We start from the raw sequence: 17465 nt of genomic DNA, 5'->3' as shown, positions 1-17465 counted from the left end.
TATATAATTATATATGTACAGCTGGTATAACCTGGACATCTCCTGTATATAATTATATATGTACAGCTGGTATAACCTGGACATCTCCTGTATATAATTATATATGTACAGACGGTATAACCTGGGCATCTCCTGTATATAATTATATATGTATAGCTGGTATAACCTGGGCATCTCCTGTATATAATTATATATGTACAGCTGGTATAACCTGGGCATCTCCTGTATATAATTATATATGTACAGCTGGTATAACCTGGGCATCTCCTGTATATAATTATATATGTACAGCTGGTATAACCTGGGCATCTCCTGTATATAATTATATATGTACAGCTGGTATAACCTGGGCATCTCCTGTATATAATTATATATGTGCAGCTGGTATAACCTGGGCATCTCCTGTATATAATTATATATGTACAGCTGGTATAACCTGGGCATCTCCTGTATATAATTATATATGTACAGCCGGTATAACCTGGGCATCTCCTGTATATAATTATATATGTACAGCCGATATAACCTGGGCATCTCCTGTATATAATTATATATGTACAGCTGGTATAACCTGGGCATCTCCTGTATATAATTATATATGTACAGCTGGTATAACCTGGGCATCTCCTGTATATAATTATATATGTACAGCTGGTATAACCTGGGCATCTCCTGTATATAATTATATATGTACAGCTGGTATAACCTGGGCATCTCCTGTATATAATTATATATGTACAGCCGGTATAACCTGGGCATCTCCTGTATATAATTATATATGACAGCTGGTATAACCTGGACATCTCCTGTATATAATTATATATGTACAGCCGGTATAACCTGGGCATCTCCTGTATATAATTATATATGTACAGCTGGTATAACCTGGGCATCTCCTGTATATAATTATATATGTACAGCCGGTATAACCTGGGCATCTCCTGTATATAATTATATATGTACAGCCGGTATAACCTGGGCATCTCCTGTATATAATTATATATGTACAGCTGGTATAACCTGGGTATCTCCTGTATATAATTATATATGTACAGCTGGTATAACCTGGGCATCTCCTGTATATAATTATATATGTAGAGCTGGTATAACCTGGGCATCTCCTGTATATAATTATATATGTACAGCCGGTATAACCTGGGTATCTCTTGTATATAATTATATATGTACAGCCGGTATAACCTGGGTATCTCCTGTATATAATTATATATGTACAGCCGGTATAACCTGGGCATCTCCTGTATATAATTATATATGTACAGCTGGTATAACCTGGGCATCTCCTGTATATAATTATATATGTACAGCTGGTATAACCTGGGCATCTCCTGTATATAATTATATATGTACAGCTGGTATAACCTGGGTATCTCCTGTATATAATTATATATGTACAGCTGGTATAACCTGGGCATCTCCTGTATATAATTTTATATGTACAGCCGGTATAACCTGGGCATCTCCTGTATATAATTATATATGTACAGCTGGTATAACCTGGGCATCTCCTGTATATAATTATATATGTACAGCTGGTATAACCTGGGTATCTCCTGTATATAATTATATATGTACAGCTGGTATAACCTGGGTATCTCCTGTATATAATTATATATGTACAGCTGGTATAACCTGGGTATCTCCTGTATATAATTATATATGTGCAGCCGGTATAACCTGGACATCTCCTGTATATAATTATATATGTACAGCCGCTATAACCTGGGCATCTCCTGTATATAATTATATATGTACAGCCGGTATAACCTGGGCATCTCCTGTATATAATTATATATGTACAGCTGGTATAACCTGGGCATCTCCTGTATATAATTATATATGTACAGCTGGTATAACCTGGGCATCTCCTGTATATAATTATATATGTACAGCTGGTATAACCTGGGCATCTCCTGTATATAATTATATATGTACAGCTGGTATAACCTGGGTATCTCCTGTATATAATTATATATGTACAGCCGGTATAACCTGGGCACCTCCTGTATATAATTATATATGTACAGCCGGTATAACCTGGGCACCTCCTGTATATAATTATATATGTACAGCCGGTATAACCTGGGCATCTCCTGTATATAATTATATATGTACAGCTGGTATAACCTGGGCATCTCCTGTATATAATTATATATGTACAGCAGGTATAACCTGGACATCTCCTGTATATAATTATATATGTACAGCCGGTATAACCTGGACATCTCCTGTATATAATTATATATGTACAGCTGGTATAACCTGGACATCTCCTGTATATAATTATATATGTACAGCCGGTATAACCTGGGCACCTCCTGTATATAATTATATATGTACAGCCGGTATAACCTGGGCATCTCCTGTATATAATTATATATGTACAGCTGGTATAACCTGGGCATCTCCTGTATATAATTATATATATACAGCTGGTATAACCTGGGCATCTCCTGTATATAATTATATATGTACAACCGGTATAACCTGGGTATCTCCTGTATATAATTATATATGTACAGCCGGTATAACCTGGACATCTCCTGTATATAATTATATATGTACAGCTGGTATAACCTGGACATCTCCTGTATATAATTATATATGTACAGCTGGTATAACCTGGGCATCTCCTGTATATAATTATATATGTACAGCTGGTATAACCTGGGTATCTCCTGTATATAATTATATATGTACAGCCGGTATAACCTGGGCATCTCCTGTATATAATTATATATGTATAGCTGGTATAACCTGGGCATCTCCTGTATATAATTATATATGTACAGCTGGTATAACGTGGGTATCTCCTGTATATAATTATATATGTACAGCCGGTATAACCTGGGTATCTCCTGTATATAATTATATATGTACAGCTGGTATAACCTGGGCATCTCCTGTATATAATTATATATGTACAGCCGGTATAACCTGGGCATCTCCTGTATATAATTATATATGTACAGCCGGTATAACCTGGGTATCTCCTGTATATAATTATATATGTACAGCTGGTATAACCTGGGCATCTCCTGTATATAATTATATATGTACAGCCGGTATAACCTGGGCATCTCCTGTATATAATTATATATGTACAGCTGGTATAACCTGGGTATCTCCTGTATATAATTATATATGTACAGCTGGTATAACCTGGGCATCTCCTGTATATAATTATATATGTACAGCCGGTATAACCTGGGCATCTCCTGTATATAATTATATATGTACAGTTGGTATAACCTGGGCATCTCCTGTATATAATTATATATGTACAGCCGGTATAACCCGGGCATCTCCTGTATATAAATATATATGTACAGCCGGTATAACCTGGGCATCTCCTGTATATAATTATATATGTACAGCTGGTATAACCTGGGCATCTCCTGTATATAATTATATATGTACAGCTGGTATAACCTGGGCATCTCCTGTATATAATTATATATGTACAGCTGGTATAACCTGGGCATCTCCTGTATATAATTATATATGTACAGCCGGTATAACCTGGGCATCTCCTGTATATAATTATATATGTACAGCCGGTATAACCTGGGCATCTCCTGTATATAATTATATATGTACAGCCGGTATAACCTGGGTATCTCCTGTATATAATTATATATGTACAGCCGGTATAACCTGGGCATCTCCTGTATATAATTATATATGTACAGCTGGTATAACCTGGGCATCTCCTGTATATAATTATATATGTACAGCCGGTATAACCTGGGCATCTCCTGTATATAATTATATATGTACAGCCGGTATAACCTGGGCATCTCCTGTATATAATTATATATGTACAGCCGGTATAACCTGGACATCTCCTGTATATAATTATATATGTACAGCTGGTATAACCTGGGCATCTCCTGTATATAATTATATATGTACAGCCGGTATAACCTGGGCATCTCCTGTATATAATTATATATGTACAGCCGGTATAACCTGGGCATCTCCTGTATATAATTATATATGTACAGCTGCTATAACCTGGGCATCTTCTGTATATAATTATATATGTACAGCTGGTATAACCTGGACATCTCCTGTATATAATTATATATGTACAGCTGGTATAACCTGGGCATCTCCTGTATATAATTATATATGTACAGCCGGTATAACCTGGACATCTCCTGTATATAATTATATATGTACAGCTGGTATAACCTGGGCATCTCCTGTATATAATTATATATGTACAGCTGGTATAACCTGGGCATCTCCTGTATATAATTATATATGTACAGCTGGTATAACCTGGGCATCTTCTGTATATAATTATATATGTACAGCTGGTATAACCTGGACATCTCCTGTATATAATTATATATGTACAGCTGGTATAACCTGGGCATCTCCTGTATATAATTATATATGTACAGCTGGTATAACCTGGACATCTCCTGTATATAATTATATATGTACAGCTGGTATAACCTGGACATCTCCTGTATATAATTATATATGTACAGCTGGTATAACCTGGGCATCTCCTGTATATAATTATATATGTACAGCTGGTATAACCTGGGTATCTCCTGTATATAATTATATATGTACAGCTGGTATAACCTGGGCATCTCCTGTATATAATTATATATGTACAGCCGGTATAACCTGGGTATCTCCTGTATATAATTATATATGTACAGCCGGTATAACCTGGGCATCTCCTGTATATAATTATATATGTACAGCTGGTATAACCTGGACATCTCCTGTATATAATTATATATGTACAGCTGGTATAACCTGGGCATCTCCTGTATATAATTATATATGTACAGCCGGTATAACCTGGGCATCTCCTGTATATAATTATATATGTACAGCTGGTATAACCTGGACATCTCCTGTATATAATTATATATGTACAGCTGGTATAACCTGGACATCTCCTGTATATAATTATATATGTACAGCTGGTATAACCTGGGCATCTCCTGTATATAATTATATATGTACAGCTGGTATAACCTGGACATCTCCTGTATATAATTATATATGTACAGCTGGTATAACCTGGGCATCTCCTGTATATAATTATATATGTACAGCTGGTATAACCTGGGCATCTCCTGTATATAATTATATATGTACAGCCGGTATAACCTGGACATCTCCTGTATATAATTATATATGTACAGCTGGTATAACCTGGGCATCTCCTGTATATAATTATATATGTACAGCCGGTATAACCTGGGCATCTCCTGTATATAATTATATATGTACAGCTGGTATAACCTGGGCATCTCCTGTATATAATTATATATGTACAGCTGGTATAACCTGGGCATCTCCTGTATATAATTATATATGTACAGCTGGTATAACCTGGACATCTCCTGTATATAATTATATATGTACAGCCGGTATAACCTGGGCATCTCCTGTATATAATTATATATGTACAGCTGCTATAACCTGGACATCTCCTGTATATAATTATATATGTACAGCCGGTATAACCCGGGCATCTCCTGTATATAATTATATATGTACAGCTGCTATAACCTGGACATCTCCTGTATATAATTATATATGTACAGCCGGTATAACCTGGGTATCTCCTGTATATAATTATATATGTACAGCTGCTATAACCTGGACATCTCCTGTATATAATTATATATGTACAGCTGGTATAACCTGGGCATCTCCTGTATATAATTATATATGTACAGCTGGTATAACCTGGACATCTCCTGTATATAATTATATATGTACAGCCGGTATAACCTGGGCATCTCCTGTATATAATTATATATGTACAGCCGGTATAACCTGGGCATCTCCTGTATATAATTATATATGTACAGCTGGTATAACCTGGGTATCTCCTGTATATAATTATATATGTACAGCTGGTATAACCTGGTCATCTCCTGCATATAATTATATATGTACAGCTGGTATAACCTGGGCATCTCCTGTATATAATTATATATGTACAGCCGGTATAACCTGGGTATCTCCTGTATATAATTATATATGTACAGCCGGTATAACCTGGGTATCTCCTGTATATAATTATATATGTACAGCTGGTATAACCTGGGCATCTCCTGTATATAATTATATATGTACAGCTGGTATAACCTGGGCATCTCCTGTATATAATTATATATGTACAGCTGGTATAACCTGGGCATCTCCTGTATATAATTATATATGTACAGCCGGTATAACCTGGGTATCTCCTGTATATAATTATATATATACAGCTTGTATAGTGGTGTGGATGATGCCGGTATAACCTGGGTATGGGAGTCTTCGTGTGGATACTCCTGTGTTCGGCCGGTCAGATTTGGGAAGGTTTCCAGACTCCGGGTCCTTCTGTGCTGGTCTCACAATAGATGATCTCAGCGTTCTGCTCTTGGCTCCTCACCGGTGATTCCCGCCCAGTTTATCGGATTATTTGCCTCATTTGGTGCCGCCGTTATGATAACACCTGCACGGAATTAGGTCGGGACGCATCTGGTCACGATACGACGTGAGGATGTAATGACTTCTCTCACGGGAGATGTTTGTCAGTATCGCAGAAGATTCGGTACACTGGCCCTTTAAGAAATGCTAATTATAAATCACTCGGTTTCTGCAGAGTTACATTAGATTTTGAGATTTCATCTTCTCCATTCACATCCAGAGCTGCATTCATAATTCTGCTGATTGCTTTTGGTTATAGGGAGCTGTCATCAGAGCTCCCACAATGCACTGCTCTGGGGAACCGGACAATGCAGCTTTGGATGTGAATGGAGTAGAGAACATTTCTTGACCTATAAAGTCCTATGGTAGAGAAGAGAGAAATCTGATTACTGAAGTCAGCAGGGAGCGGAGGTCACCCGCCACTCACCCACAAACACCGCCCCCATTGGTGTCAAATTTGCATCAACCCGCCCCTTCATTGATCTGACCCAATCAACAGCCTCTAAAATCACGGCCTGCAGTTTGCTGCCTTAGTAATCAGATTTTTTTTTTTAAGCCAAACCACTAAAAGATGTGTTTGGGGGGATGTTCCCCAGATCTATAATTGTGATCTGCAAGAAAATCTTATTGGTCCATCATAAAGGGGAACGCAGCCCATAAAGGCAGATGGATGAGCGTCACCATAGCAACGGGGAAGAAAGCAGCTCCGGGCCTGTGCTCATTTATAGGGCTGGATTGGGGCCTTTACTTAAGGGTCTGATCTGAGGCCTTAGTTTAGAGGTCTGGGGTCTTTATTTAAGAGTTTGTTCTGCGGTTTACATTTATTTAGGGGTCAGTATTAGTTTAGGAGATGCATAATGGTCTGGAATGGTGTCTCTATAAGTTGAAGGGGTCTGGTCTGGGGTCTGCATTTATGGTATAGGGTCTGTATTTGTCTATAGAGTCTGATATAGGGTCTATAGAGACTGGTATAGGGTCTATATGGTCTGGTACAGGGTCTGTAGAGTCTGGCGTAGGGTCTATAGGATCTGGCTTAGGGTCTATAGGGTCTGGTGTGGGGTCTGTAGAGTCTGGCGTAGGGTCTATAGGATCTGGTACAGGGTCTGTAGAGTCTGGCGTAGGGTCTATAGGATCTGGCTTAGGGTCTATAGAGTCTGGTGTGGGGTCTGTAGAGTCTGGGCGTGGAGTCTATAGAGTCTGGTGTAGGGTCCGTAGAGTCTGGCATAGGGTCTGTAGAGTCTGGCGTAGGGTCTATAGGGTCTGGCGTAGGGTTTATAGAGTCTGGCGTGGGGTCTATAGAATCTGGTGTGGGGTCTATAGAGTCTGGCGTGGGGTCTATAGAGTCTGGTGTAGGGTCTATAGAGTCTGGTGTAGGGTCTATAGAGTCTGGTGAAGGGTCTATAGAGTCTGGTGTAGGGTCTATAGAGTCTGGTGTAGGGTCTATAGAATCTGGTGTATGGTCTCTACTGTATTAGTCAAGAGCACTCGGACTGGTGGTCTGTTATTATTTAGGGGCTTGTCTGTATTAATTTAGGGTTTGGGGTCTTTATTAGTCTAAAGGGTCAGGTCTAGGGGTCTATATTTATTTCTAGTCTGGTCTGTATTTTTTAGGGTTTGGATTTTTTGGGGGGTTTTGTCCGGGTTCTATTATTTATATGGAGCTCCGGGGTGGGGGGGTCCGGCCGCTGCCTTTCCCTCCGGCACTCCAGATCCTCAGTAGAGATGGAGCTCCGGGGTGGGGAAGGTCCGGCCGCTGCCTTTCCCTCCGGCACTCAGGACACTCAGTAGAGATGGCACTCCGGGGTGGGGAGGGTCCGGCCGCTGCCTCTCCCTCCAAGCACTCAGGACCCTCAGTAGAGATGGAGCTTCGGGGTGGGGAGGGTCCAGCCGCTGCCTTTCCCTCCGGGCACTCAAGACCCTCAGTAGAGATTGTGCTCCGGGGTGGGGAGGGTCCGGCCGCTGCCTTTGCACCCGAGCACTCGGGACCCTCAGTAGAGATGGAGCTCCGGGGTGGGGAAGGTCCGGCCGCTGCCTTTCCCTCCGAGCACTCGGGACCCTCAGAGATGGAGCTCCAGGGTGGGGAGGGTCCGGCCGCTGCCTTTCCCTCCAGGCACTCGGGACCCTGAGCAGAGATGGAGCTCCGGGGTGGGGAGAGTCCGGCCGCTGCCTTTCCCTCCAGGCACTCAGGACCCTCAGTAGAGATGGAGCTTTGGGGTGGGGAGGGTCCGGCCACTGCCTTTCCCTCCAAGCACTCAGGACCCTCAGTAGAGATGGCGCTCCGGGGGGGAGGGTCCGACTGCTGCCTTTCCCTCCGAGCACTCAGGACCCTCAGTAGAGATGGAGCTCCGGGGTGGGGAGGGTCTGGCCGCTGCCTTTGCACCCGAGCACTCAGGACCCTCAGTAGAGATGGAGCTCCAGGGTGGGGAAGGTCCGGCTGCTGCCTTTCCCTCCGAGCACTCGGGACCCTCAGTACAGATGGAGCTCCGGGGTGGGGATGGTCCGGCCGCTGCCTTTCCCTCTAGGCACTCAGGACCCTCAGCAGAGATGGAGCTTCGGGGTGGGGAGGGTCCGGCCGCTGCCTTTCCCTCCGGCACTCAGGACCCTCAGTAGAGATGGAGCTTTGGGGTGGGGAGGGTCCGGCCGCTGCCTTTCCCTCCGGGCACTCAGGACCCTCAGCAGAGATTGCGCTCCGGGGGGGAGGGTCCAACTGCTGCCTTTCCATCCGAGCACTCAGAACCCTCAGTAGAGATGGAGCTCCGGGGTGGGGAGGGTCTGGCCGCTGCCTTTGCACCCGAGCACTCAGGACCCTCAGTAGAGATGGAGCTCCGGGGTGGGGAAGGTCCGGCTGCTGCCTTTCCCTCCGAGCACTCGGGACCCTCAGTACAGATGGAGCTCCGGGGTGGGGAGGGTCCGGCCGCTGCCTTTCCCTCCGGCACTCAGGACCCTCAGTAGAGATGGAGCTTTGGGGTGGGGAGGGTCCGGCCGCTGCCTTTCCCTCCGGGCACTCAGGACCCTCAGTAGAGATGGCGCTCCGGGGGGGAGGGTCCGACTGCTGCCTTTCCCTCCGAGCACTCAGGACCCTCAGTAGAGATGGAGCTCCGGGGTGGGGAGGGTCTGGCCGCTGCCTTTGCACCCGAGCACTCAGGTCCCTCAGTAGAGATGGAGCTCCGGGGTGGGGAAGGTCCGGCTGCTGCCTTTCCCTCCGAGCACTAGGGACCCTCAGTACAGATGGAGCTCCGGGGTGGGGATGGTCCGGCCGCTGCCTTTCCCTCTAGGCACTCAGGACCCTCAGCAGAGATGGAGCTTCGGGGTGGGGAGGGGTCCGGCCGCTGCCTTTCCCTCCGGCACTCAGGACCCTCAGTAGAGATGGAGCTTTGGGGTGGGGAGGGTCCGGCCGCTGCCTTTCCCTCCGGGCACTCAGGACCCTCAGCAGAGATTGCGCTCCGGGGGGGAGGGTCCAACTGCTGCCTTTCCATCCGAGCACTCAGGACCCTCAGTAGTAGAGATTGAGCACCAGGGTGGGGAGGGTCCCGCCGCTGTCTTTCCCTCCGAGCACTCGGGACCCTCAGTAGAGATGGAGCTCTTGGAGGGAAGGGTCCGGCCGCTGCCTTTCCCTCCGAGCACTCGGGACCCTCAGTAGAGATGGACCTCCGGGGGGAGGGTCCGGCCGCTGCCTTTCCCTCCGAGCACTCGGGACCCTCAGTAGAGATGGAGCTCCGGGGGGGAGGGTCCGGCCTCTGCCTTTGCACCCGAGCACTCAGGATCCTCAGTAGAGATTGAGCTCCGGGGGGGGGAAGGTTCGGCCGCTGCCTTTCCCTCCGAGCACTCGGGACCATCAGTACAGATGGAGCTCCGGGGTGGGGTGGGTCCGGCCGCTGCCTTTCCCTCCAGGCACTCAGGACCCTCAGTAGAGATGGAGCTTCGGGGTGGGGAGGGTCCGGCCGCTGCCTTTCCCTCAAAGCACTCAAGACCCTCAGTAGAGATGGAGCTTCGGGGTAGGGAGGGTCCAGCTGCTGCTTTTCCCTCCGGGCACTCAGGACCCTCAGCAGAGATGGCGCTTCGGGGTGGGGAGGGTCCGACAGTTGCCTTTGCACCCGAGCACTCAGGACCCTCAGTAGAGATGGAGCTCCGGGGTGGGGAAGGTCCGACCGTTGCCTTTCCCTCCGAGCACTCGGGACCCTCAGTAGAGATGGAGCTCCAGGGTGGGGAGGGTCCGGCCGCTGCCTTTCCCTCCAGGCATTCAGGACCCTCAGCAGAGATGGAGCTTCGGGGTGGGGAGGGTCCGGCCTCTGCCTTTCCCTCCGGCACTCAGGACCCTCAGCAGAGATGGAGCTTCGGGGTGGGGAGGGTCCGGCCGCTGCCTTTCCCTCCGGCACTCAGGACCCTCAGCAGAGATGGAGCTTTGGGGTGGGAAGGGTCCGGCCGCTGCCTTTCCCTCCGGCACTCAGGACCCTCAGTAGAGATGGAGCTCCGGGGTGGGGAGGGTCCAGCCGCTGCCTTTCCCTCCGGGCACTCAGGACCCTCAGCAGAGATGGCGCTCCGGGGGAGGGTCCGACTGCTGCCTTTCTCTCCGAGCACTTAGGACCCTCGGTAGAGATTGTGCTCTGGGGTGGGGAGGGTCCGGCCGCTGCCTTTGCACCCGAGCACTCAGGACCCTCAGTAGAGATGGAGCTCCGGGGTGGGGAAGGTCCGGCCGCTGCCTTTCCCTCCGAGCACTCGGGACCCTCAGTAGTGATGGAGCTCCGGGGTGGGGAGGGTCCGGCCGCTGCCTTTCCCTCCAGGCACTCGGGACCCTCAGCAGAGATGGAGCTCCGGGGTGTGGAGAGTCCGGCCGCTGCCTTTCCCTCCGGCACTCAAGACCCTCAGCAGAGATTGAGCTCTGGGGTGGGAAGGATCCGGCCGCTGCCTTTCCCTCCGGCACTCAAGACCCTCAGCAGAGATTGAGCTCTGGGGTGGGGAGGGTCCGGCTGCTGCCTTTGCACCCGAGCACTTAGGACCCTCAGTAGAGATGGAGCTCCGGGGTGGGGAGGGTCCGGCCGCTGCCTTTCCCTCCGAGCACTCGGGACCCTCAGTACAAATGGAGCCCCGGGGTGGGGAGGGTCCGGCCGCTGCCTTTCCCTCCGGCACTCAGGACCCTCAGCAGAGATGGAGCTTCTGGGTGGGAAGGATCCGGCCGCTGCCTTTCCCTCCGGGCACTCAGGACCCTCAGTAGAGATGGAGCTCCGGGGGAAGGGTCCGGCCACTGCCTTTGCACTTGAGCACTCAGGACCCTCAGTAGAGATGGAGCTCTGGGGTGGGGAAGGTCCGGCCGCTGCCTTTCCCTCGGGCACTCAGGACCCTCAGTAGAGATGGCGCTCTGGGGTGGGGAGGGTCCGGCCGTTGCCCTTGTCCCCGGGCACTCAGGACCCTCAGTAGAGATGGCGCTCCGGGGTGGGGGGTCCGGCCGCTGCCTTTGCCCCCGGGCACTCAGGACCCTCAGTAGTATCCGCAGCCGCTCCCCCCGTCAGGCCAGATCAGAGACCACCGGAGCAGATTGCTGAAGACTGAAAATAGGGATCTCCAGAGATTAAACTTTGTGTTAGCCATCAGAATGAGCGGCGGCTCCGGAGGCAAAGAATAAATTCCTGTCAGATTATAAATAGAGTCTGGAAAGAATCACAAAACCTGATAAATTCCACATTGCTGAAGCATTTTGGTCTGTACATTGCTCGGAGACTCCGGTAGCCTTCTGCACAATACATACAGATGGGGGTCCATGGATTCCCAGAGTAAGGAAGATGGCGGGGCTGGAGGGTAAGGTGCCCTGATTGTGGACGTAAAGAAAATCTCTCCTGATTACAAACATGGATCAACAACTGCTCTTACAGTAAAGAATCCTCTGCTCTTACAATATATCCTCTGCTCTTACAATATATCCTCTGCTCTTACAGTAAAGAATCCTCTGCTCTTACAATATATCCTCTGCTCTTACAATATATCCTCTGCTCTTACAGTAAAGGATCATCTGCTCTTACAGTAAAGAATCCTCTGCTCTTACAATAAAGGATCATCTGCTCTTACAATAAAGAATCCTCAGCTATTACAATAAAGAATACTCTGCTCTTACAGTGAAGAATTCTCATATCTTACAATAAAGAATCCCCTGCTGTTATAGTTAAAACTCCTCTGCTCTAATCCTCAGCTCGTAAAATTAAGAATACTCTGCTCTTATAGTAAAGAATCCTCAGCTCTTACAGTAAAAATTCCTCTGCTCTTACAAAAAAGAATACTCTGCTCTTACAATAAAGAATCCTCTGCTCCTACAGTTAAGAATTGCCAGCTCTTAGAATAAAGATTCTTCTGCTCTTACAGTGAAAAATCCTCTGCTCTTACAGTAAAGAATCTTCAGGTTGTACAATAAAGAATACTCTTCTCTTACAGTAAAGAATCCTCTGCTCTTACAGTGAAGAATCATCTGCTCTTACAGTGAAAAATTCTCAGCTCTTAGAATAAAGAATCATCTGCTCTTAGAATAAAGAATCATATGCTCTTAGAATAAAGAATCATCTGTTCTTAGAATAAAGAATCATATGCTCTTACAGTGAAGAATCCCCTGCTCTTATGGTAAAACCTCTCCTGCATTTACTATCAAATATCCCCTGTTCTTACAGTAATCAATTTCATGATTTTACAAGAAAGAATCTCCTTTGGTTAAAGTGAAGAATCCCTTTTTTCTTACAGTAAAGAATCCCATGTTCTTGCTGTGAATATTCATTTGCTCTTGCAGTGATAAATCTCCTCCTCTAACAGTGAATAATCAATTTTCCTTGCAGCAAAGAATCCCTTGCTTTTACAGTGAACAATCCTATGCACTAACAGTGATGAGTCTGTTGCTGTTACATTATTCTTATGCTCTTACAGTAAAGGATTCTCCGCTTTTACAGAAAATAATCCAGTTTTCTTACAGTGAAGAATCCCCTGTTAATTCACTGAAGAATGACCTGCTCTTTTAGGTAAATAATCACCTGCTTTTACATAAATAATCTCTTGCTCTTTAGATTGAAGAACTCCCTGTTTTAACAGTGATGAATATCATGCTCTTACAGTAAAGATTCCTCACTCTTACAGAACATAATCCACTGTTCTTACAGTATAGGATCCCCTGTTCTTACAGTCAAGAAGCCTCCCCTTCTCTTACAGTAAAGAATCCCCTGCTCTTACAGTCAAGAAGCCTCCTCTTGTCTTACAGTAAAGAATCCCCTTCTCTTACAGTAAAGAATCCCCTGCTCTAATAGTGAAGATTCCTTTTCTCTTACAGTAAATAATCTCATGCTCTTACAGTGAAGAATCTCTAATTTTACAGTAAATAATGCCTTGCTTGTATAGTAAATAATCCACTGCTCTTACAGTGAAGAATCCTCTGATTTTACAGTAAATAATCCCCTGTTTTTATAATTAATAATCCCCCACTTTTAAAGTAAATAATCCTCTGCTCCTTCAATGAAAAATCCTCTGTTCTTACAGTAAGCAATCCCCTGCTCTTACAGTGAAGAATCCCCTGATTTTACAGTAAATAATCCCCTGCTATTTCAGTGAAGAATCCCCTCATTTTACCGTAAAAAATACCTTGTTTTTACAGTAAATCCCTACTATTACAGTGCACAATCCCCTATTCTTACAGTGAAGAATCCCATGGTTTTATAGTAAATAATTCCCTGGTTTTCAGTGAATAATCCTCTGCTTTTACAGTAAATAATCCTTTGCTCCTTCAATGAAGAATCCTCTGCTCTTACAGTAAATAATCCCCTGCTCTTTCAATGAATAATTCCATGCTCTTACAGTGAAGAATCCCCTGCTCTTACAGTAATTAATTCTCTGATTTTATGGTAAATAATCCCTTGCTCTTACAGTGAAGAATCCCCTGCTGTTGCAGTGAAGTATCCTCTACTCTTACAGTAAAGAATCCCCTGCTCTTACAGTAAAGAATCCCCTGCTGTTACAGTGAAGTATCCTCTGCTCTTACAGTAAAGAATCCCCTGCTGTTACAGTGAAGTATCCTCTGCTCTTACAGTAAAGAATCCCCTGCTGTTACAGTGAAGTATCCTCTGCTCTTACAGTAAAGAAGCCTCTGCTCTTACAGTAAAGAATCCCCTGCTCTTACAGTGAAGAATCCCCTGCTCTTACAGTAAAGAATCCCCTGCTGTTACAGTGAAGTATCCTCTGCTCTTACAGTAAAGAATCCCCTGCTCTTACAGTAAAGAATCCCCTGCTCTTACAGTGAAGAATCCCCTGCTCTTACAGTAAAGAATCCCCTGCTGTTACAGTGAAGTATCCTCTGCTCTTACAGTAAAGAATCCCCTGCTGTTACAGTGAAGTATCCTCTGCTCTTACAGTAAAGAATCCCCTTCTTTTACAGTAACTGGCATGTAAGGAGTCTGGCAGCAGGAAGGTGCTTCCTTTGGCTTATTGGTGATTTATGGGCACTATTCGCCATCGCAGTGAGGGGCTATCATAGACTCGGGGGTCTCCTAAGGCCAGAAGTCCCTTAGGGCTGAAGCTGTCGTTGTGATTCGGATACCCCGCGTGCGTGACTAGTCCGGTGTATGATGCCAGTAACTGTAGAGCGTGTGGATAATGAGCATTATACGATATTTGTATCCCCCATGGATGATATCGATCACATTTTATGATTACTTCAGATTTTTACAGTTGTTTTTTTTATTTCCAGGACTCGATGCTGAACACCAGACACAACGCCGTCTTCCTGAGAGACAACGAGAAGGCCGCGGAGGCCGCACTGATGACTGCCCACTATCAGAAGAGCAACCGACCTCGGGCCACGGACTCTGCCGGGTCCACCACGAAATCTCCAGACCACGGGGCCAAGATGGTGGAGAGAGCGTCCAGCCTTGTGGACAGCGTGGCACCGAAGTCCGATACTGGCACCGACCGGTGACCTCCAGAAGTTCTGTTATGACCTTCCATGGAAATTTACGTCACTGTCGAGCCTCCATCTTTTTACATTTTTTTATTATTATTTTAAGACTTTTTGTCCTCGAAGACAATCATGTGAAAGTGTGTGTCTCTGCTGCCGGAGACCTCAGCTGGCTGGACTCCGGGGATACGCACGTCATGTCGGCCCCATGGTGGCTTTAGTAATCAGATTTTTCTAAATAAAGGTTTAGGTGGAGAAACCCTTCAAGGATTAATATTTTGTTAATCTGAATATCTTTTGGAACATCCCAACTTCTCGCTCCTGATAATGATTTACAGGGCAGTCTAATATCACATCACATTGTGAATCATAGGCCCAGGTCACGTAGAAACACCCAAAACTGATCCACAGGAGCTTTTGGAGAAGGAAGTCCATCATTAGCTATTCCCTTCATTCTGCTTCCTCATGGGTGGAGTCATTCTGCTTCCTCATGGGTGGAGTCATTCTCCTTCCTCATGGGTGGAGTCATTCTCCTTCCTCATTTAGGAGTCATCCTTTGCTTCATGATTGGGGTCATCCAGCTCCTCCAAGGGTGGAGTTATACTGCTGCCTTATAGGTTCTTTCTTGTGGGTGGGGTCATTCTGCTTCCTCATGGGTGGAGTCATTCTGCTTCCTCATGGGTGGAGTCATTCTCCTTCCTCATTTAGGAGTCATCCTTTTGCTTCATAATTGGGGTCATCCAGCTCCTCCAAGGGTGGAGTTATCCTGCTGCCTTATAGGTTCTTTCTTGTGGGTGGGGTCATTCTGTTTCCTCTTGGGCGGAGTCAACAGCTTTCTTCATGAGTGGGGTCATTCTGCTTCTCCAATGGTGGAGTCATCCTACTTTCTTATAGGTTTTTCCTTGTGGATGAGGTCATTCTGTTTCCTCTTGGGCGGAGTCAATTGCTTTCTTAATGAGTAGAGTCGTCCTGCCTCTATATAAATACAGTAATTCTTATTCTTTATTGAAGGAGTCATCCTACTGCTTCATAAGTGGATCATCGTGGTTCTCCATGGGTAAAGTTATCCCGATCCTCATTGGTGCTTACTTGTAGGTGGGATCATTCTGTTTTCTCATGGGTAGAGTCAACCTCTTTTTTATGAGTAGAGTAGTTCTGCTTCCTCATATGTAGCGTCATTTTGCTTCCTCATGGGTGGAGTCATTCTCGTTCCTCATTGGAGGAGTCATCTTGTTGCTTCATGAGTAGGGTCATCCCACTTCTCCATGGGTGCAATGAGTCTGGTTCTTTATAGGTGCTTCCTTGTGGGCAAGGTAATTCTGTTTCCTCATGGGCTGAGTCAACTTCTTCATGTGTAGAGTCACCCTGTTTCTTTATCAATAGAATAATTCTTATTCCTCATGGGTGGAGTCATTCTTGTTCCTCATTAAAGGAGTCATCTTGTTGCTTCATGAGTGGGGTCATCCTGCTTCTGCATGGGTGCAGTGAGTCTAGTTCCTTATTAGTGCTTCCTTGTGGGTGGGGGCATTCTGTTTCCTCTTGGGTGGAGTCAACCTCTTTCTTCATTTGTAGAGTAATTCTGCTTCCTCATATGTTGAGTCAGTCTACTTCTTCATGTGTAGAGTCATTCTCTTTCCTCATTGGAGGAGTCATCTTGTTGCTTCATGAGTGGGGTCTGTGGAGACACGGGGGTCAGTGGGTGCTCTCGTCCGCTGGCCCAGCCGCCTTTAGAAAGACAGCGTTGGCCCAGGGCTCATCCCAACTGAACATCCGACCTCCGTAACCGTGGGCGGAACACTACTCAGACAAGACAGGGTGAGGGAATCACAATATTAAGACTTTATTGGATCCCCAAACAATTAACGGCAGCACATAACCAGCAAAACACACAAATTTAACAGGCAACAGTTTCTCCCCCTTCCGCTGGCTCACCAGGGATTAGAATGTCCGTGCTTCCGAACTTCCAGGGCTGCTTACTCCAATCCAGCAGCACCCTGCTTTCGGCGGGCACCCACCGAGAATGGAATAACGCCAGATTTAGGAAGCTGGCTGAGGACCGCAAAACCTGTAGTCC

The 17465-nt window shown here is 45.8% G+C and overlaps 1 protein-coding gene across 1 annotated transcript in view; it reads left to right on the top strand.

Moving 5' to 3' along the window:
• The window catches only part of LOC142300965 (uncharacterized), a 69236-nt gene extending 53595 nt beyond the window's left edge, over nt 1-15641 (top strand). The window contains exon 9 of the mRNA XM_075341987.1: nt 15185-15641. Coding sequence (XP_075198102.1) covers nt 15185-15412 — 228 coding nt within the window. The 3' untranslated portion in view covers nt 15413-15641. The remainder of the gene's footprint in view (nt 1-15184) is intronic.
• The last annotated feature ends 1824 nt before the right edge of the window (nt 15642-17465 follow it).

The sequence above is a fragment of the Anomaloglossus baeobatrachus genome, chromosome 4, assembly GCF_048569485.1.
Source record: "Anomaloglossus baeobatrachus isolate aAnoBae1 chromosome 4, aAnoBae1.hap1, whole genome shotgun sequence".
NCBI lineage: Eukaryota > Metazoa > Chordata > Amphibia > Anura > Aromobatidae > Anomaloglossus > Anomaloglossus baeobatrachus.
The sequence above is the reverse complement of the archived record's forward strand: the minus strand, read 5'-3'. Positions and strand labels throughout refer to the sequence as shown.